Source organism: Lolium rigidum, chromosome 2, assembly GCF_022539505.1.
Source record: "Lolium rigidum isolate FL_2022 chromosome 2, APGP_CSIRO_Lrig_0.1, whole genome shotgun sequence".
Taxonomy (NCBI): Eukaryota; Viridiplantae; Streptophyta; class Magnoliopsida; order Poales; family Poaceae; genus Lolium; species Lolium rigidum.
In genome coordinates, this window is record NC_061509.1 from 203,509,856 (window position 1) to 203,524,097 (window position 14,242).

The window sequence follows — 14,242 nt, forward strand, 5'->3', positions numbered from 1 at the left end:
TTCCATTATACTGTTAACTAATACCCTGCTAGATCTTGTCTAGAACGTTAGTCTAGAGCAGTTCACCTCGCCATTACCGCAAATCCGAGGGGAAACTTGTGCTGCCTTCGTGCAGCCGGAAGTTCCGGCGCAAGTCACCGGAACTTCCGCCGGTTCCCTCCGGAACTTACAGTATGGCGTATTTACTGTTCTACACTCAGGGTTCTGTCCAGGATCTGGTTTTGGCCTCCTCTTGTTCGTACGCACTCATTTTTCTTCTACCATCTTCATATATGTATCTCAGGTGGTTCCAAGAAGAGAGGCAAGGGGCATGTTGAAGACGACGAAGAAGAGTTTGAGCTTACTCGTCCATCCAAGCTCACGGCTCGCCAACTGTCGGCACAAAGGAATGTCAAGTCACCCGCAGTACGTGGCAAGAGGGTTCATGTGTCATTCAAGAACATGCCATATCTTGAGTACAAGGAGATGCAACAAGGGAATCCTTATCTCATCCCTTGGAACAATAGGGTTGCGGATAAGCGCTTCCACAATAAGTCCCAAGAGGAAATCTTTTATGAGATCTATGTGACCTTCAAGAAGGGTATAGTAACTCAGCACTCCATTGACACCGCCAAGATGGCCGCCACAAGGTACTTTGATGAAGCCTATGCATTGTGTGGAGAGTTTGGGCTCTATCCCATTATGGAGCTCAACAAGGACTTCGACATTGGGTTGATCCAACAGTTCTATGCAACCGTTCACTTTCAACAAGATGAAGCCGTAACATTCCGGTGGATGACACATGAGACTCTTCTTGAAGCCAACTTGGCAAGCTTTGGTGAAGCACTTGGATACCCTCGATCTCCCATGGCGAATGCAAATGGATGGCGGTCGCATGATAGCTCGTTTGCCCTCACCAAGGATGTGTTGGAACCTCTCTATATTAAGGGATGGGGTGTTCCGGGCAAGAGTGCGGATCTTCTCCCTACTTGGGACATCATGCTTCTTGTCTACCGGAAAACGATTGGACCCAAGGGTGGCAACCTTGATGAGTTGCATACATATGAAGTGGATCTTATGGCAAACTCTCATGCTAAGCAAGGCACCGGTGAGAAGCTCAATGTGATGGACTACATCTACCATGAGATGTGGTCATGTGTGATGGAGAAGAATCTTCCTCTCTTTGCTCCTTTCATCATGAAGCTCATTGAAGACACTTGGATATCTACTCGTCAGGCTCCTCTCGCTCACTCCATTCCTCTCAACATCACCGCTCATGAAGTGAAGAGCCTCCGGGTCAAGCGTCACAATTCGCCACTAGAAGATGTTCCTCCCGTTCATGAGAAGCAACCAAGTTGGGTCTCCAAGCTTGCCCTCCGCATGCAACAGATCTTTTGTCTCACATCAGCTGTCAACCATCGTCAGTATCAGCAGCATTATGAGGCCAAGAAGTCTCGGGTTCGTCAGAAGAGCATCATGAGGGCTCTCAATGTGGACGTGTCTCCTCCCGGATTCGAGGAGAACATTACTCCGGAAGCTAAGTGGGTTTCTCAACATGGCATTCCTCTCCCAGAAGATGGTCTCGAGATCGAGTCTCCTCCTCATACTCCACCTCACCCCGGCGCTCCATCTGATCTCCCTCCCGGTTGGGCTAACGCCGACCCTTGGGACGTGTAGTTTCCCCTTTCTCTTTTTGGTGCCTTGGTGCCAAAGGGGGAGAGTGAGCCCTTATTAGGTTGCTCTCTGTTGGGTATTTGCATTATCGCTTGTGATTCCATTTTATTCTCTATTTGGTGTCGATCTCTAGATATTATGTGGTGTATGGACCTTATCTATGTGTATGGTAAACTCCGCCGAACCATCTCCGAACCACAGCCAACGGAGGGCCACGACTCTCCCGCATCGAGCACCGTCGATGCAAAAAAGCTCCGGCCGCCACTCGCCTCCTACAACGAACCTAGGCTCAGGAACCCGTGATCCGCCTCCCTAGGCACTGCCAGAAGGAGCAATCTACTGGCGCAACATCTCCAGTGGAGGGGCGCCGCCGCCGCAGTGTTTAGAGCGCAGCTCTAGGGTCCATGCACCGCAGATCGATCAACACCCCTTGTTGAGACGTTGTTCCTGCGAAGCCACCGGCCTGCTCCAAACAGCCGCCGAGCACTGCCCCACCCCCCCCCCCCCATTGCGCCATGGCCACGAGTCGCTTAGGCCACGCCATCCCCTTCACGGGCAGCGTTGGAGTTACCCGGCGGCCGCCTCCGGGGACGACAAGGTGAAGGGGGAGGGGGAAAGGGTGGCGGTTGGGGTGGCTAGGGTTTCTCCCCAGTAGCCTCTGGAGGGAGGTGACACGAGGGATGAGGGATGACAAGTTGATTTCTAATCCATCGTGAGATTGCTATTTCAAAGAGTCACAAGAGAGCAGATATTCGGTTATCTTCCGCCTTTACACTTCTAAATGGTGAAAGCATACATTTTTGTTCCTGATATATGCCAAACTAATTATACAGAAAGTTACATAATAGTGGAAAATAAATACAAATGGGAGACGAAACAAACACAGGCTAAAACTTGCAAACCCATTGTGGTAAGGCATGTTACCTACAGTGCAAAGAACAAAAAATCATAGCTGAAACTAGAGTAGTATCATTTCCATGTTCCTCCCCAAGGCATTGTGAAACTGAGCTGAATACTGTTACTCTAGGCTTCAATCCTCGCATCTAGGCCGCTTCTGGTGGCGAAGAGAAGATGAGGCTCATCAAGAGCCCAACAAGGAGACCTATGATCCCAGCGAAAACAGCGAAGGTTATGGAGAAACCAGCGTCGGCTTTGCGGCTTCTACGCCTCCTCAGCACGTCCTGAAACATTTAGATTTGTATATTTAGGAGAAAACAATATACGCGACGAAGTATATGTAGACAATCAGCATTTCACACATGGACATGGCATGAAGAACTTATGCTAGTACTTTGATGCCAACCAACAATCACCTCACATTCCTGGTCATTGTCCGCTACATCTGAGTCTAAGTCGACCATATTTACTGCTCGCAGAAAAGTACTGAACCAATAGAGACACGGTGGCACATCCATAGTACAAAGTCAACCAAACTGGTTCACTGCCCTTTGGCAACCTAGTTTCACCCAAATATTTAGTTAATGCGATAGTGACTTGGTTTGCTAGTTTGTGCCCTCTCGATAAATAAATGGTCTAGCAGGGTAAAAACACAACAATATTTGATTTCATTTTGTTTTGCTAAAATATTCAATATAGTAATTTATCACAAGAAAAAAAATGATGCACAGGCATTATATTCTAATTGGAGATAAAAATATGAATAGCCACACATCACACAGTTATAAACTTGTTGCTCATCGAGGATAAAAAACATTCTCTTGCATTTGCTCAAAATTCATACTTGTTCTATAATAATTTAATGGAACTTATGTGCATTTTACAGTTTTATGGGTGAATTCAAACAGCACGACGTGTAAGCACAAAAGTATTTCCGCACGAAACAAGCAAGAGCATAAAAGTCCAAATGTTAATATGATTACTGTACTAGGAGAAATGAACTAAAACTGTGAGAAGAAACGAAATTGAACGGAAAAAGGTCAATATATAATACCAGTTCGCGTTGCATTTGCTGATTTTGCTGAAGATTGTTATCCCTTTCTTCCTTCAGACGTTGTATTGCCTGGATCTGGATAAAAAATGCACAATTTACTCTGAGCACCAAGGACAGAAGGATCATAAATATATTTTTATTAGTAACAGCTTGATTATAAAGTACATAAGTAGTGTAATAAAGAGGACATTTCATTAAAGACACACTGTAGAATCAAGATTTTCTGAAAAAAGTTTTACTTTGGATATTCAATCAGGATAAAGGAAGATACTCTGGTCCATATGGACAAAAGGGGGAAAAAATCCAAATTCTGGTCCCAGTGCACATTTAACTAGTACATAGGGCCAGTTCACATAGGGCAACAATTCCTACCCCAATTATGAGACCGGCCTGGAAGTATAGGTACCTTTTTATCACGCTCAACTTTATGCTGATTTCAACCATGATTTGATGGTTGCTTGAACATTGTCCTATTTCTCATATTTGCTCTTTTCACAATTTTATATAATCAAAGGCAGTGTGAATTTGCTTCTGCATTACTGATCCTAAGCAAGGAATTACTTGCATGGCATATCACAAGAAAGTATTTCGCAGTGTGTAACGTAATACTACTGAGTCCGTACAGGATTCAAGCCTGCGATGTCCAAAAGACTAAAACGGTGGAATAATTCTTTGTAAGAATTCACCAGGAGAAATCTCTTTTCTGACAGGGTTTTGGTTAAGTTTCCAAATAAAAGCGTGAAATTTCTGTTTGGATAGAGCGCATTACCTCATCAAGGCTTGCATTCTTCAGCATCTGCACGGTAAAGCGTAAACAGGTGAAATATAGTTAACCTTTGTATTGAAATTTTATTAGCAAAACCTATGTTTCCTACATAGATAATAGAGCTAGCCAGTCTCACCGAGAGATCATCGTTGCCCTGCCTGAAGCTCCTGTTTCCTGAAGATGTAACACCAGAGTCTTCTGAGCTTCCACTAGGCAACGTGTAAACAACCTTAAGCTTCATTTCCTCGATCAGCTTATCACCATCCTTGTTGAACTGAAAAATATATTAAGATGGATTATAATTCGTAAAATTGCCAATCATTTTATCCTGGTGGCAATGCAAGACTAAACCATAGAAACCGGTCATTATGCAGCTATATGCTTACTGTATCAGGGGGAATCTCGTCCATGTCGGTGCTGGCAGCCACCTTGGTGCTCTGAATCAAGAACTTATCCTTGGACTGCATATCTGGTGGGTACTCCTTTTGTGCCTGTAGGGTAACTATAGGCCCCAAAACAAGCCAGATGCATATACATATCAGAAAAAAAATGAAGATGTCTAGAGAGAAACATGGTCAGATACACGAGCATCAAATGGGCAAACTGGAAATGCATGTTTACTTGTTATAGTGCAAGAATCCCACGGCTGGACGACGCTCGCGTTCGGCCTGACGAAATACTTCCTCGGAGATGTCGTCTTGACCTGAAGAAAAACAGACAAAGTCCTGATCAAGCCTGAACCTTCTCACCAAGTTTCACCAAAATGCGAAGCGAAAATTCAGAGTCGTGCGTCGGGAAATGGAAATGCCACGGACCTTGAACGCGACATGGTACTCGCTGTTGTTCACCACCTTAAGATTGCAATAGCACGGCTTGTCCAGCTCGACTACGCACAAGAATTCAACATATAGGAAAACCACCAAGTTTAATCTACTCCTTTTTTTTGCGAAAACGTGAAGAAAATCGTAGGAACTTACACAGGAAGGTGAGGTCGTCCGGGTAAACCGAGATCATCGTTCCGCTTCCCCCCATTGCGGCACCTGAAGAGGAACGGAGAAGAAGCCACGATGCGCATCAACCGCTGCATTGGTTGGAAGAGATAGAGAGAGGAGGAGGTAACAGAGGATCCATACCTTTCTCTCCAGGAAGGCAGGAACGGGGCCGAAGTGAAAATTAAGCAGCGATTCGGAGGAGGAATGGGGAGGGAGGGGCGGAGGAGGAAGAAAGAGGGAAAATGAATGGATGAATGCGTTCGCTTTGCCTTTCTTGGCTTCCCGGCGACATTGACGGGGCAGCACTCACTTCTTGGGCCCGTGGCAGTTTACGTCTTCCTCTTCCCCCCTTTTTTCGAGTGAACAGCACTCTTCTTTTATTTTAATCTTAGTTTATTGGTGACTGGTGGTTTGTGTTACTTTACTTCGTGTGTTCTTGTCAAGGACCCTTGGCACTTGTTTTTTTTATTATTGATGTCTTTTAGGAGCCTATTTAGCTAGAATGCACTGGAAATAGGGTTGCGCCTCTCTCAAACAAAATAAATTATACACTTTTTTCTTGCCTTGTTCCAGGTAAACCATCAGCGAAATTCATACGTCTAGAGAACAAGGAGATCATGTTCGCCATACGTGGCTTCACCTCAGAAGAATAGGTCCACATATTCATTAAGCATTCTACATGGTACATTAAGAATTACAAAAAGGGAATCTGAAGAATATTCTTGTCTGACTAGAGTAAATTGTCATTTCGTTCTGTACTCCTTTCAACAAATAATTGCAGTATTTGGTGCTCTTATTCTACTCAAGGTAGGAGCTCCACGCATTATATTTAAGAAAAATGGCTAGGAGTAGTACTAGCTGACGAAGTTTTCAACAAGTTTCTGCCATAAGGGATAAGATCAGGGAAAAAAAGTCTAAGGAATGGGAAGAAAATGAACAGTCCAGGACCCAATTATCAAGAGCAATACTTGACTTAAAACTGGGATCTGGATGCTACCAAATAGGCTTGACCCTAAAGTAAGATGATTATAGATAAGCCTTCAGGACGATGCTTCGGCAAAAATAACTACTCCGTACATCTAGCTTCCATGCCATACAGATTGCCAACTGAGTGAAACTTTTATTGCGTTTCTCAATTGGGCAAGCAATCTGAGTTCCAAGGGCAAGCAATGGCACGGCAAAGACACACCCAGTGTTGCGTAACCCCTGGATACAAGTTTCCTAAGCTGGAGAGAAAATTGATATGATATGACTCATCAAACAAACCACTACTGCAGAAAACTTCAACCCTTCTATTTATTATATTAGGGGTACACCTCATCATGTCAACTACTAATACATAAGAGTCCAGACCTACTATCTTGTAACAACTGTTCTTTCATAATAGCTGCATACGTACTGTTAACCAACAGTTGGGACGTTGGCAGGTAGCTGAGAATAAGAAAAAGGACACAATAAACATCATAACAAAGCGCTGATAGAGATTGTATACACACAGAAGAAAGTATAGTTCCACTGCAAGAAAACATATATGCCAAACAGATAAGATGTAAAAATTACTCAGCTTGAGGTTCAGTGATTACAGTGAATGCACAGATCTGAATAAGAACGCCAAAACTCGTTTGCCAAGGAGAAATCGACATGCTAGTGTGAGATGCTCTTCCGCGTCGTATCTAATCTCACTTGAAGGTTGAGAAACGGGGAAGCTTGTGCTTCAGGTAGTACAACTTTGCCCTCCTCACCTTCTTGCGCCTGATTACTTTAATCTCCTTGATCCTTGGTGAGTATCTGCAATAAGATGTATAGGCGAGTAATTAACACTTCAATGCATGAATTATAAACAGTAGAACTTCTGGACATTATTTGATCTTCAAGCATTTCTATTTTCAGACGAACAAAGATGCAAAATAAAATTTAGCAAGTGCTTGAATAAAAGGGTCACTGCTTATATAATTTTTATTTAAGAGACGATGGAAGCTTTTTCCTTTCTTCGAAAGGAAAACAAGTCAACCGCCACTCAGCTATTTTCTTTTTACAAGAATACATAATTGCAGGAAAGCACATTCAACAGCAGCAATATGAATGGAAATTTGTTGCAGAATCTAGAACATTCGTAAGTTCACAACTCTGGTATGAGTTTTTTCTCGAACACACGCCAAAGCGTGTGTCTTTATGTATTAGAAGAAAACCGCAAAGAAAGCGGGTGGTACACCAGAGTAGCGAAGCTACAAACGATAAAAAAAGCGAAAAAAAGAAGAAGAAAGAACTAAAGGTTAAGCAAAACAAGAAAGCGAAAAGAAGAAGAATCTACAAAAAAACTGTACAAGGCTAACATTTGTTAGCCTGGGAGGGCTCCGACTACCGCGCCATCAGGTGGCCTGGAGTGCAGAGGTAGGCGACGAAGTGCTTTTGCCCCAGCAACCATCCACAACTTAGCTTCTTCCATAATAGAAACGACCAGGTCTTCTCTAATGGGATTGATAGAAACTCTGGTATGAGTTGAGTAACTGGAAACGTTTTTTCTCAATTTAAAGTTTCACATGTATGATACTGATAAAGATGTGAGAAATAAAACAATGTCAATGCCAAACAGAGTTCAGCAATTGCAGAGTGCAGAAATAAAACAATGTCAATGCCAAACAGAGTTTCACATGTACTCCTACATGTAGCTGTCCAATCCTTCTTAGAAGGATTCCAAAATGCAGCAATTACTCGGTTTTGTAAATCTTCCTCTCCAATTGTGTGTAGGAAATGCATTTTGAGCAATAATGCTTAAAACGTTTGAAACGTTTCAAAGGGAAAATCCAAAGTAACATATGCACTCATATATTACAGTGAACATATCATGATTTCTTAATCATTAGAAAACTATCCTGGGTAGTCAGTTCATTATAAATTCCATAAAATAACCCTTCAAACCAATTTAAAGGTGAACATTGCAAGACCGAGAGAATATCCGCATAGCATGTATGTGAATGCCAAAGGCCCCAAAAGTTTCATGTATAGATGTTGATATGACAAAGATCAGTGTGCCAATAGAGAGACATGGGCATATTCCAAGTTTCTTCTAGTTAGAGTGTATACACATAATTTTTTGCAATATACTCCTCATCCCAAAATATAAGGCGTATAAGCTTAGTCAAAATTCAAACCCTACTAATTTTATGGTGAATCTACTGATATCGATTTGGTATTCTAGATGTTCATATATTTTGTATAAACTTGGTCAAACTTAGAAGATGTTGTGACTTTTGACTAAACTTATATGCCTTGTATTTTGGGACAGAGGGAGTATGTTTTAATAGGAATTCAATTTCACACATGTGATGCCTGTGGTATTATCTGTATTAAATGGAAAAACATAAACCAAACTTACATAGGGAAGGTAATTTCAACTCCAACACCAGCAATGATCCTTCTGACACGGATTGTGGTGTGAACACCACCTTTATGCTTTGCAATGATTATGCCCTTAAAGAGTGACAATCTCCTCTTGTTGGGTCGTTGCTGCAACAATATTTTGCTTCAGATGTTAACAACCCTGAAACAGAATAGAAAGCTACATACGAGAGTGGTGACCAATCTCACCATTCTAAGCTCAATGATGTCACCGGGCCTCAGATCTGGAAGTACTTTGACCTTCTCAGCCTCCTCGATGAACTGCTTGTTCAGAATCTGCGGCATCAAATAATTCAAGGAATGGTAATATCAATGACATGTGGTCCAAAATGGTCTTGGGTGTAACGAGAGTGACATCTATATAAGTGCACAGGTTTAGAGAAAACACTCTCATACAGAAACCGAATGAACCACCAAGTTCTATCCACCCAAGCAAATGCAACCATGCACGAATGATTTTCTTAGCAACCTCACAATACAAAGAGGCTCTCATCGTAATTTCTATCCATAAGCAAACCGTTCCAGAAAAAGGCAACGTTTCTCTTAGTCAAGCTATCTGAACCCTCAGCAAAAAAAAAAAAAAAAAAGTTATCCTTGTTTGCTAAGTCGACGACATATGTTAGTACCACTACATAATGCAATGGTGCTCGAGAGTCGAGAGACTACGTTGCCAGGAACTCAACACACAGCTCAAAACTATGGGATTTATATCAAGGACATTACTATCTCGCATATTAAGCTAAGAAGAAATGCCACTACATAATGCAATGGTGCTCGAGAGACTAGGCTGCCAGGAACTCAACACACAGCTCAAAACTATGGGCTTTATGTCGAGGACATTACTATCTCGCATATTCAGCTAAGAAATGCCACTCCTCCTTCGCTCCCTGCATTTCCTCCACCACCAATAATTTCGCCTAACTTGAATGTCGGCTTGCATTCTTCCAAAGCTAAAATGCAATGCCTGCGCACGAGATGCTTACCGCGATGATTTCGCCGAACTTGGGCTTACGCTTCGGCGCCGGCTCCTCCTCTTCTTCCGCCACCGCCACCGCGACAGCCGCCTCAGCCTCGACCTCCTCGGCGTCAGCTGACGCAACGGCATCCTCGGACTCCGGCGCAGGTTCTTCCGCGGGTTCCGGCTCTGCGGCGCCGGCGTCTGCGTGTGCGATTAAATGGGTGGTCCGGCGGTGGGAGACGGACATGGAGATGCGGCGGAAGGAGGAGGACAGCGCTAGGAGCTGCGGCGGCGGAGGCGAGCGGTGGTTGAGTAGCGCGTGGGGAAGAAGCGCGCCGGGCGCGGCGGCGGCGGTTGCGGCGGCGGCCATCGGAAGGTCAGTCGGGCCAAGCTGTCAGTGCCGTCGCATGGGCCGGAGGAGGAAGGGAGAGCGGGGGCGGGGAGGATTGGGGGTGAAGAACGTTATCCCCTTTTGTTGGAGGGACTGTGCGGCTGACTGTGGGCCCACGTTCTATCCAGAGGTCGTGGCCAATCTGAACCGTTCATTCTCAAGGCGGTGTAAAAGCAATTCCAATAGTGTAGCTGCTGGCTATAAGTTAAATACCATGTCATCTATAGCTAATTTAAAGTCAATATATACATAGTGAGCTATAAAAATATATTAATATTTTATCAATGTATGACCCATCTTTCACTCTAGGAGCACGTGCTAGAGCTGACTCTTTGCATAAGAGCCCACTCTCCTTTTCTCTCCTCTCTCTCTTCCAACTAAGCAACAATATACTATTTTAATTTTTATAGTCAGCTGACTAGAATTTAGTGTACTTGCTCAAAGGCTCATTTGCACCATGATCTGCGGCAGTGTGAAAAGTCACTGAACCGAAAGAAAAACGCCTTGGATCCCAAAATGAATCCTAATTTCATTCTTCTAAAACCAAGTATATTTGTGAGATAAGAGTATCCAAGAGATGGATTCGGACTCCCTTCTGAAATCTAGCTAGTTAGCTGGCTAGAGCAACACGATCCGACTACAGAAGATATTTGTCTGGGAACTCCACCGATGAAACAAAACCAAATAGATTCTCTCCTTTAGGCTCCCAAACTACCAACATATACTACATATACAATAGAAAGGTAGTGCTAACGACAACCAGAAAAAATGCAGTTTTAGCTTCGCAACATATTAAATGGAGTAGATAGACAGTCTAAGCTATTTATCCGAATTGGGGTTTCTACTTTATGTTGGTCTACATGAAGGGTGTGAAATGATATTATCTTTAACAAAAAACAATCTTTTCACTTCTTGCAGGTTATCTATATGATGTCACATTGGGTTTAGCTATGAGGCCTCCTTTTGTCGGAGGGGCAGCGGGATGCCATGGTTTCTGGATGCTCATGACTCCAGATGGTCGCTCAGGATATCTTGTGTCAGGATGGCTGGCGACATACTAGGCGGCTAACATTGATGTGTAGTGATAGTATGTTCTACTTTTTTCGCTGTTTGTGCATCATCATGATGCAGAAGCCGGAGTTTTATCCCCATTTCGAAAAAAAGCTTCGCAACATTAGACACCATGGTAAGAGTGTATAAACTATAATCCTATTATTTTTTATATTATACGGTTGTAAACATAATACTATTTGGTTTTAAAGAAAATATAATGCTACTCTGTATTTGGTTATATCTAGAATTACTAGATAAAGAAACAACTATTTTGCATATTATTAGGTTCATTTGAGAAACGGAGCAAACACTGGAGAGAGGGTTCGTGAAAGCTGAATCCAAATATTCTTGGTAAACCAAATACTCGACATAATTTCCACCATGTCAATATATTGATCTAACAGAACACCTAACAACTGTTTGGTCCAAAACTTGAAAGCTACAGAAATAATAGAATGCCTTGCTGCTACTTATGGCTAACTAAAAGCACAAACACTGGGGTGAGCTCTTATCCATCAACTAGGTGAAACCCCGCGCGTTGCTGCGGAACATATGAGTGCGACAACGAAATTGCAATTAGGAGTGTTTTTCTGCGGACAATGTACTCTGTCTGGTCACATGCAAACTCATAAAGCAATTAAAGGAGTTCTGAGCTCTATTAAATACAATCTGCACAATTCTAATCAACTCAGACATGTATAATTTTACCTAGCTGTTAGCTTTCAACCATAAGCTGAAGCGATGGGTCAATCACTAAGAAACCAGTACACATAAAACAGTAACTGCGCGACCTTGCATTATAGATTATAGATTACACTTCTTCGGTTCTTTCACAAATATTTGGTTAGGCTTGCATATATGTTACCACTCTTCTAGTTGACAGACACATGTCTGATACAAATAATAGATATATTGTGGATACACTGGTTTGAAATGCATCACCAATCCATAGCGACTTACTGATTTGAAGGAGGATCCATGGATAAGTGAATTGGGAAGTACATAAAAGATTTTAACCCATGCAGAGAAGAGGTACATGCCAATTGACAAATAGAGTACGTTACTTAAATTACAACTAACATGTTATTATTATGAAATTATGTAAAAACACATATAGAAATAATATGAAAACTCGAAATCAATTCAAAATGGCTACTATTACATATTGGCTGTTTAAATAAAAACATATGTATTTGTGTAAATTTTACTTGAGTATACTGTATGAGGAAACTTTACCTAGGACTTGTAAGGGATCTGCAAGAACATCTGAAACTCTACAATATAAATTAGCTAAACAAAAATGGCAGTGGCGTTCACCCATGTTTTGGTGGCTAATCTGTCTGTAGTTTAAGAAATATAGATATAGAAATATGAGTTCAACCATCGGTATTGGTCCCTAGTCCATACTCACTACAGTAAAACTTGAAACCATACATACATTTTTTGGAACATAAATAAATGATGGAAATATATGCTTGTACAACAAAGCCAAAGCAAGAAGAAAGAAATAGAAGGAAATGAATGAATCGGATGGAACCTGCTCTATTCATAGGCCGTCAGTGTCCTTCATCTCGTGATGGGTTTCAATAAAAAGATGGAACATCAACTGAAGCAATATAACATAAAGATAACAAAGTTGGATAGTACATGGGCATCGGGTATACAATGTTTGCATTGCCAAAACACTGGTGAATGTCTTCTGGTCACATAGAGCAGTTTATATGTCCGTGGAACAACGGTCACATGTGCACAAACAAACTGGATCCATTTAGTTTATTTCAGTCATTCCAATTGCACATATAACTAACCGAAATATTTCTTTAACTTGTCCTTTCCTCTCTAATGTGCAAACACAAATCAGCCAACTGTTAAAATCAGGAATAAATATAAGTATAGTTTTCTGTTATTCATCATGTTAATTCTTTGTCTCCAACTGAACCAAATAAAAAATCTACAATTTGAGTGAAAGTGGTGGCAACAACTGAAATAATAGTGTAGAGAGTGAACCCCTGAGGACAAATATATAACAGTTTGAGTGAAACAAACCATGGTTGCAAGCCACACAAAAAATGATCGAGCACCAAACCCTGCCAAAGGGGAGCAATTAGAATAGTGCAGGATGGATTGGAAGAAAGAAAACTTACAGTAGAAGAACTTGTACACAATATGGCACACATGCAGACTTGGAAGAGAGAGAGAGTCAAATAAAGGGGGCGAACGAAGACCGTGGAGAAGTACAGCAAACTGATCTTCTGCTTTCCCTTGGATTAATCTTCCGCTGGCTACCTGGTGACGATCTGTGCAGCTCATCGAGGAGGTAGCTACATGATTTAGGAATCAATCGCATACGTATTTATCGTGCCCTACGCAGGGTGATAGGAGCGAACTCATGGTTACAAAATCAGCAGCTTCATTGAAGATCGGGATTCCAAGACATTAGCATTAGAGATTCAGAATCCTATAGCCCGCTCGTGGTGGCATGCAGAGAGGAGAACAAAGATTATGGCAGGAAGAAGCATGCATCATCGTCGACCATCAATGGCTCGCCGCCGTCGGAGGCTTCTTTTTATGGGGAATAGGCTGCACGATTTGTTTCACAAAAGGGCTATAAGTATTATGGATTTGTAGAGACATGGTAGGGAGGGGAGCGGAGGAGCCAGGGAGTATGACGCTTGAGTTTGCATTGCTGGTTACTTTTTCTCGAGATAAATCTAGGAGGTCAGCGCTATGGACTGATGTTGCAATCCCATAGATAATTGTAAACCATAGATTTGAAATCCGATGGATAAGAATAATAGGGGTGACGTGGCTGCATCAGGATCCAGCTTGCAAACATTAAATGCATTTTAGTGGGGATGAACTTTATAGATATTATAGATTTGATGCCGGGCTAGCTGTTTTCACAACACGGCAAGTCACTGTAATAAAGCGTCCACGCACCATCCATCCAAGTGAATCATCATGGACACAACAAGGCTGAACCTGATTGTTAAAATATGCTTCCTGAATTGCAAAAGCACAAAAAACAAGTGCACAGTATGTCCTCAAATACCACAAAGAGTGCACAATGAACTCGAAT

The 14,242-nt window shown here is 42.3% G+C and overlaps 2 protein-coding genes across 2 annotated transcripts; both read right to left on the reverse strand.

Moving 5' to 3' along the window:
• Positions 1-2,500: 2,500 nt before the first annotated feature.
• On the reverse strand, positions 2,501-5,646 carry LOC124687991 (vesicle-associated protein 2-1-like). Its single transcript, XM_047221710.1, has 9 exons — positions 5,504-5,646; positions 5,348-5,410; positions 5,186-5,256; positions 4,992-5,073; positions 4,757-4,872; positions 4,507-4,644; positions 4,374-4,400; positions 3,605-3,679; positions 2,501-2,834 (listed from the first exon to the last, which is right to left on the reverse strand). Exons 2-9 carry the CDS (start codon positions 5,400-5,402, stop codon positions 2,697-2,699), a joined length of 702 nt encoding a protein of 233 aa, XP_047077666.1. The 5' UTR covers positions 5,403-5,410; positions 5,504-5,646; the 3' UTR covers positions 2,501-2,696.
• A 1,246-nt stretch (positions 5,647-6,892) lies between these two features.
• Positions 6,893-10,104, reverse strand: LOC124692857 (50S ribosomal protein L19-2, chloroplastic-like). The gene is made up of 4 exons (XM_047226294.1): positions 9,745-10,104; positions 8,951-9,037; positions 8,739-8,869; positions 6,893-7,150 (listed from the first exon to the last, which is right to left on the reverse strand). Exons 1-4 carry the CDS (start codon positions 10,087-10,089, stop codon positions 7,042-7,044), a joined length of 672 nt encoding a protein of 223 aa, XP_047082250.1. The 5' UTR covers positions 10,090-10,104; the 3' UTR covers positions 6,893-7,041.
• Positions 10,105-14,242: the final 4,138 nt, after the last annotated feature.

Coding starts and splice junctions, on each gene's coding strand:
- LOC124687991 (XM_047221710.1), bottom strand. CDS start 5,402: ATGGGGGGAAGCGGAACGATGATCTCGGTTTACCCGGACGACCTCACC. Junction 5,074..5,185: donor AGTACCATGTCGCGTTCAAG/GTCCGTGGCATT, acceptor GTTTTTCTTCAG/GTCAAGACGACATCTCCGAG. Junction 4,645..4,756: donor ACGAGATTCCCCCTGATACA/GTAAGCATATAG, acceptor TATATTTTTCAG/TTCAACAAGGATGGTGATAA.
- LOC124692857 (XM_047226294.1), bottom strand. CDS start 10,089: ATGGCCGCCGCCGCAACCGCCGCCGCCGCGCCCGGCGCGCTTCTTCCC. Junction 8,870..8,950: donor ACATCATTGAGCTTAGAATG/GTGAGATTGGTC, acceptor ATATTGTTGCAG/CAACGACCCAACAAGAGGAG. Junction 7,151..8,738: donor GTTGAAATTACCTTCCCTAT/GTAAGTTTGGTT, acceptor ATCTTATTGCAG/ATACTCACCAAGGATCAAGG.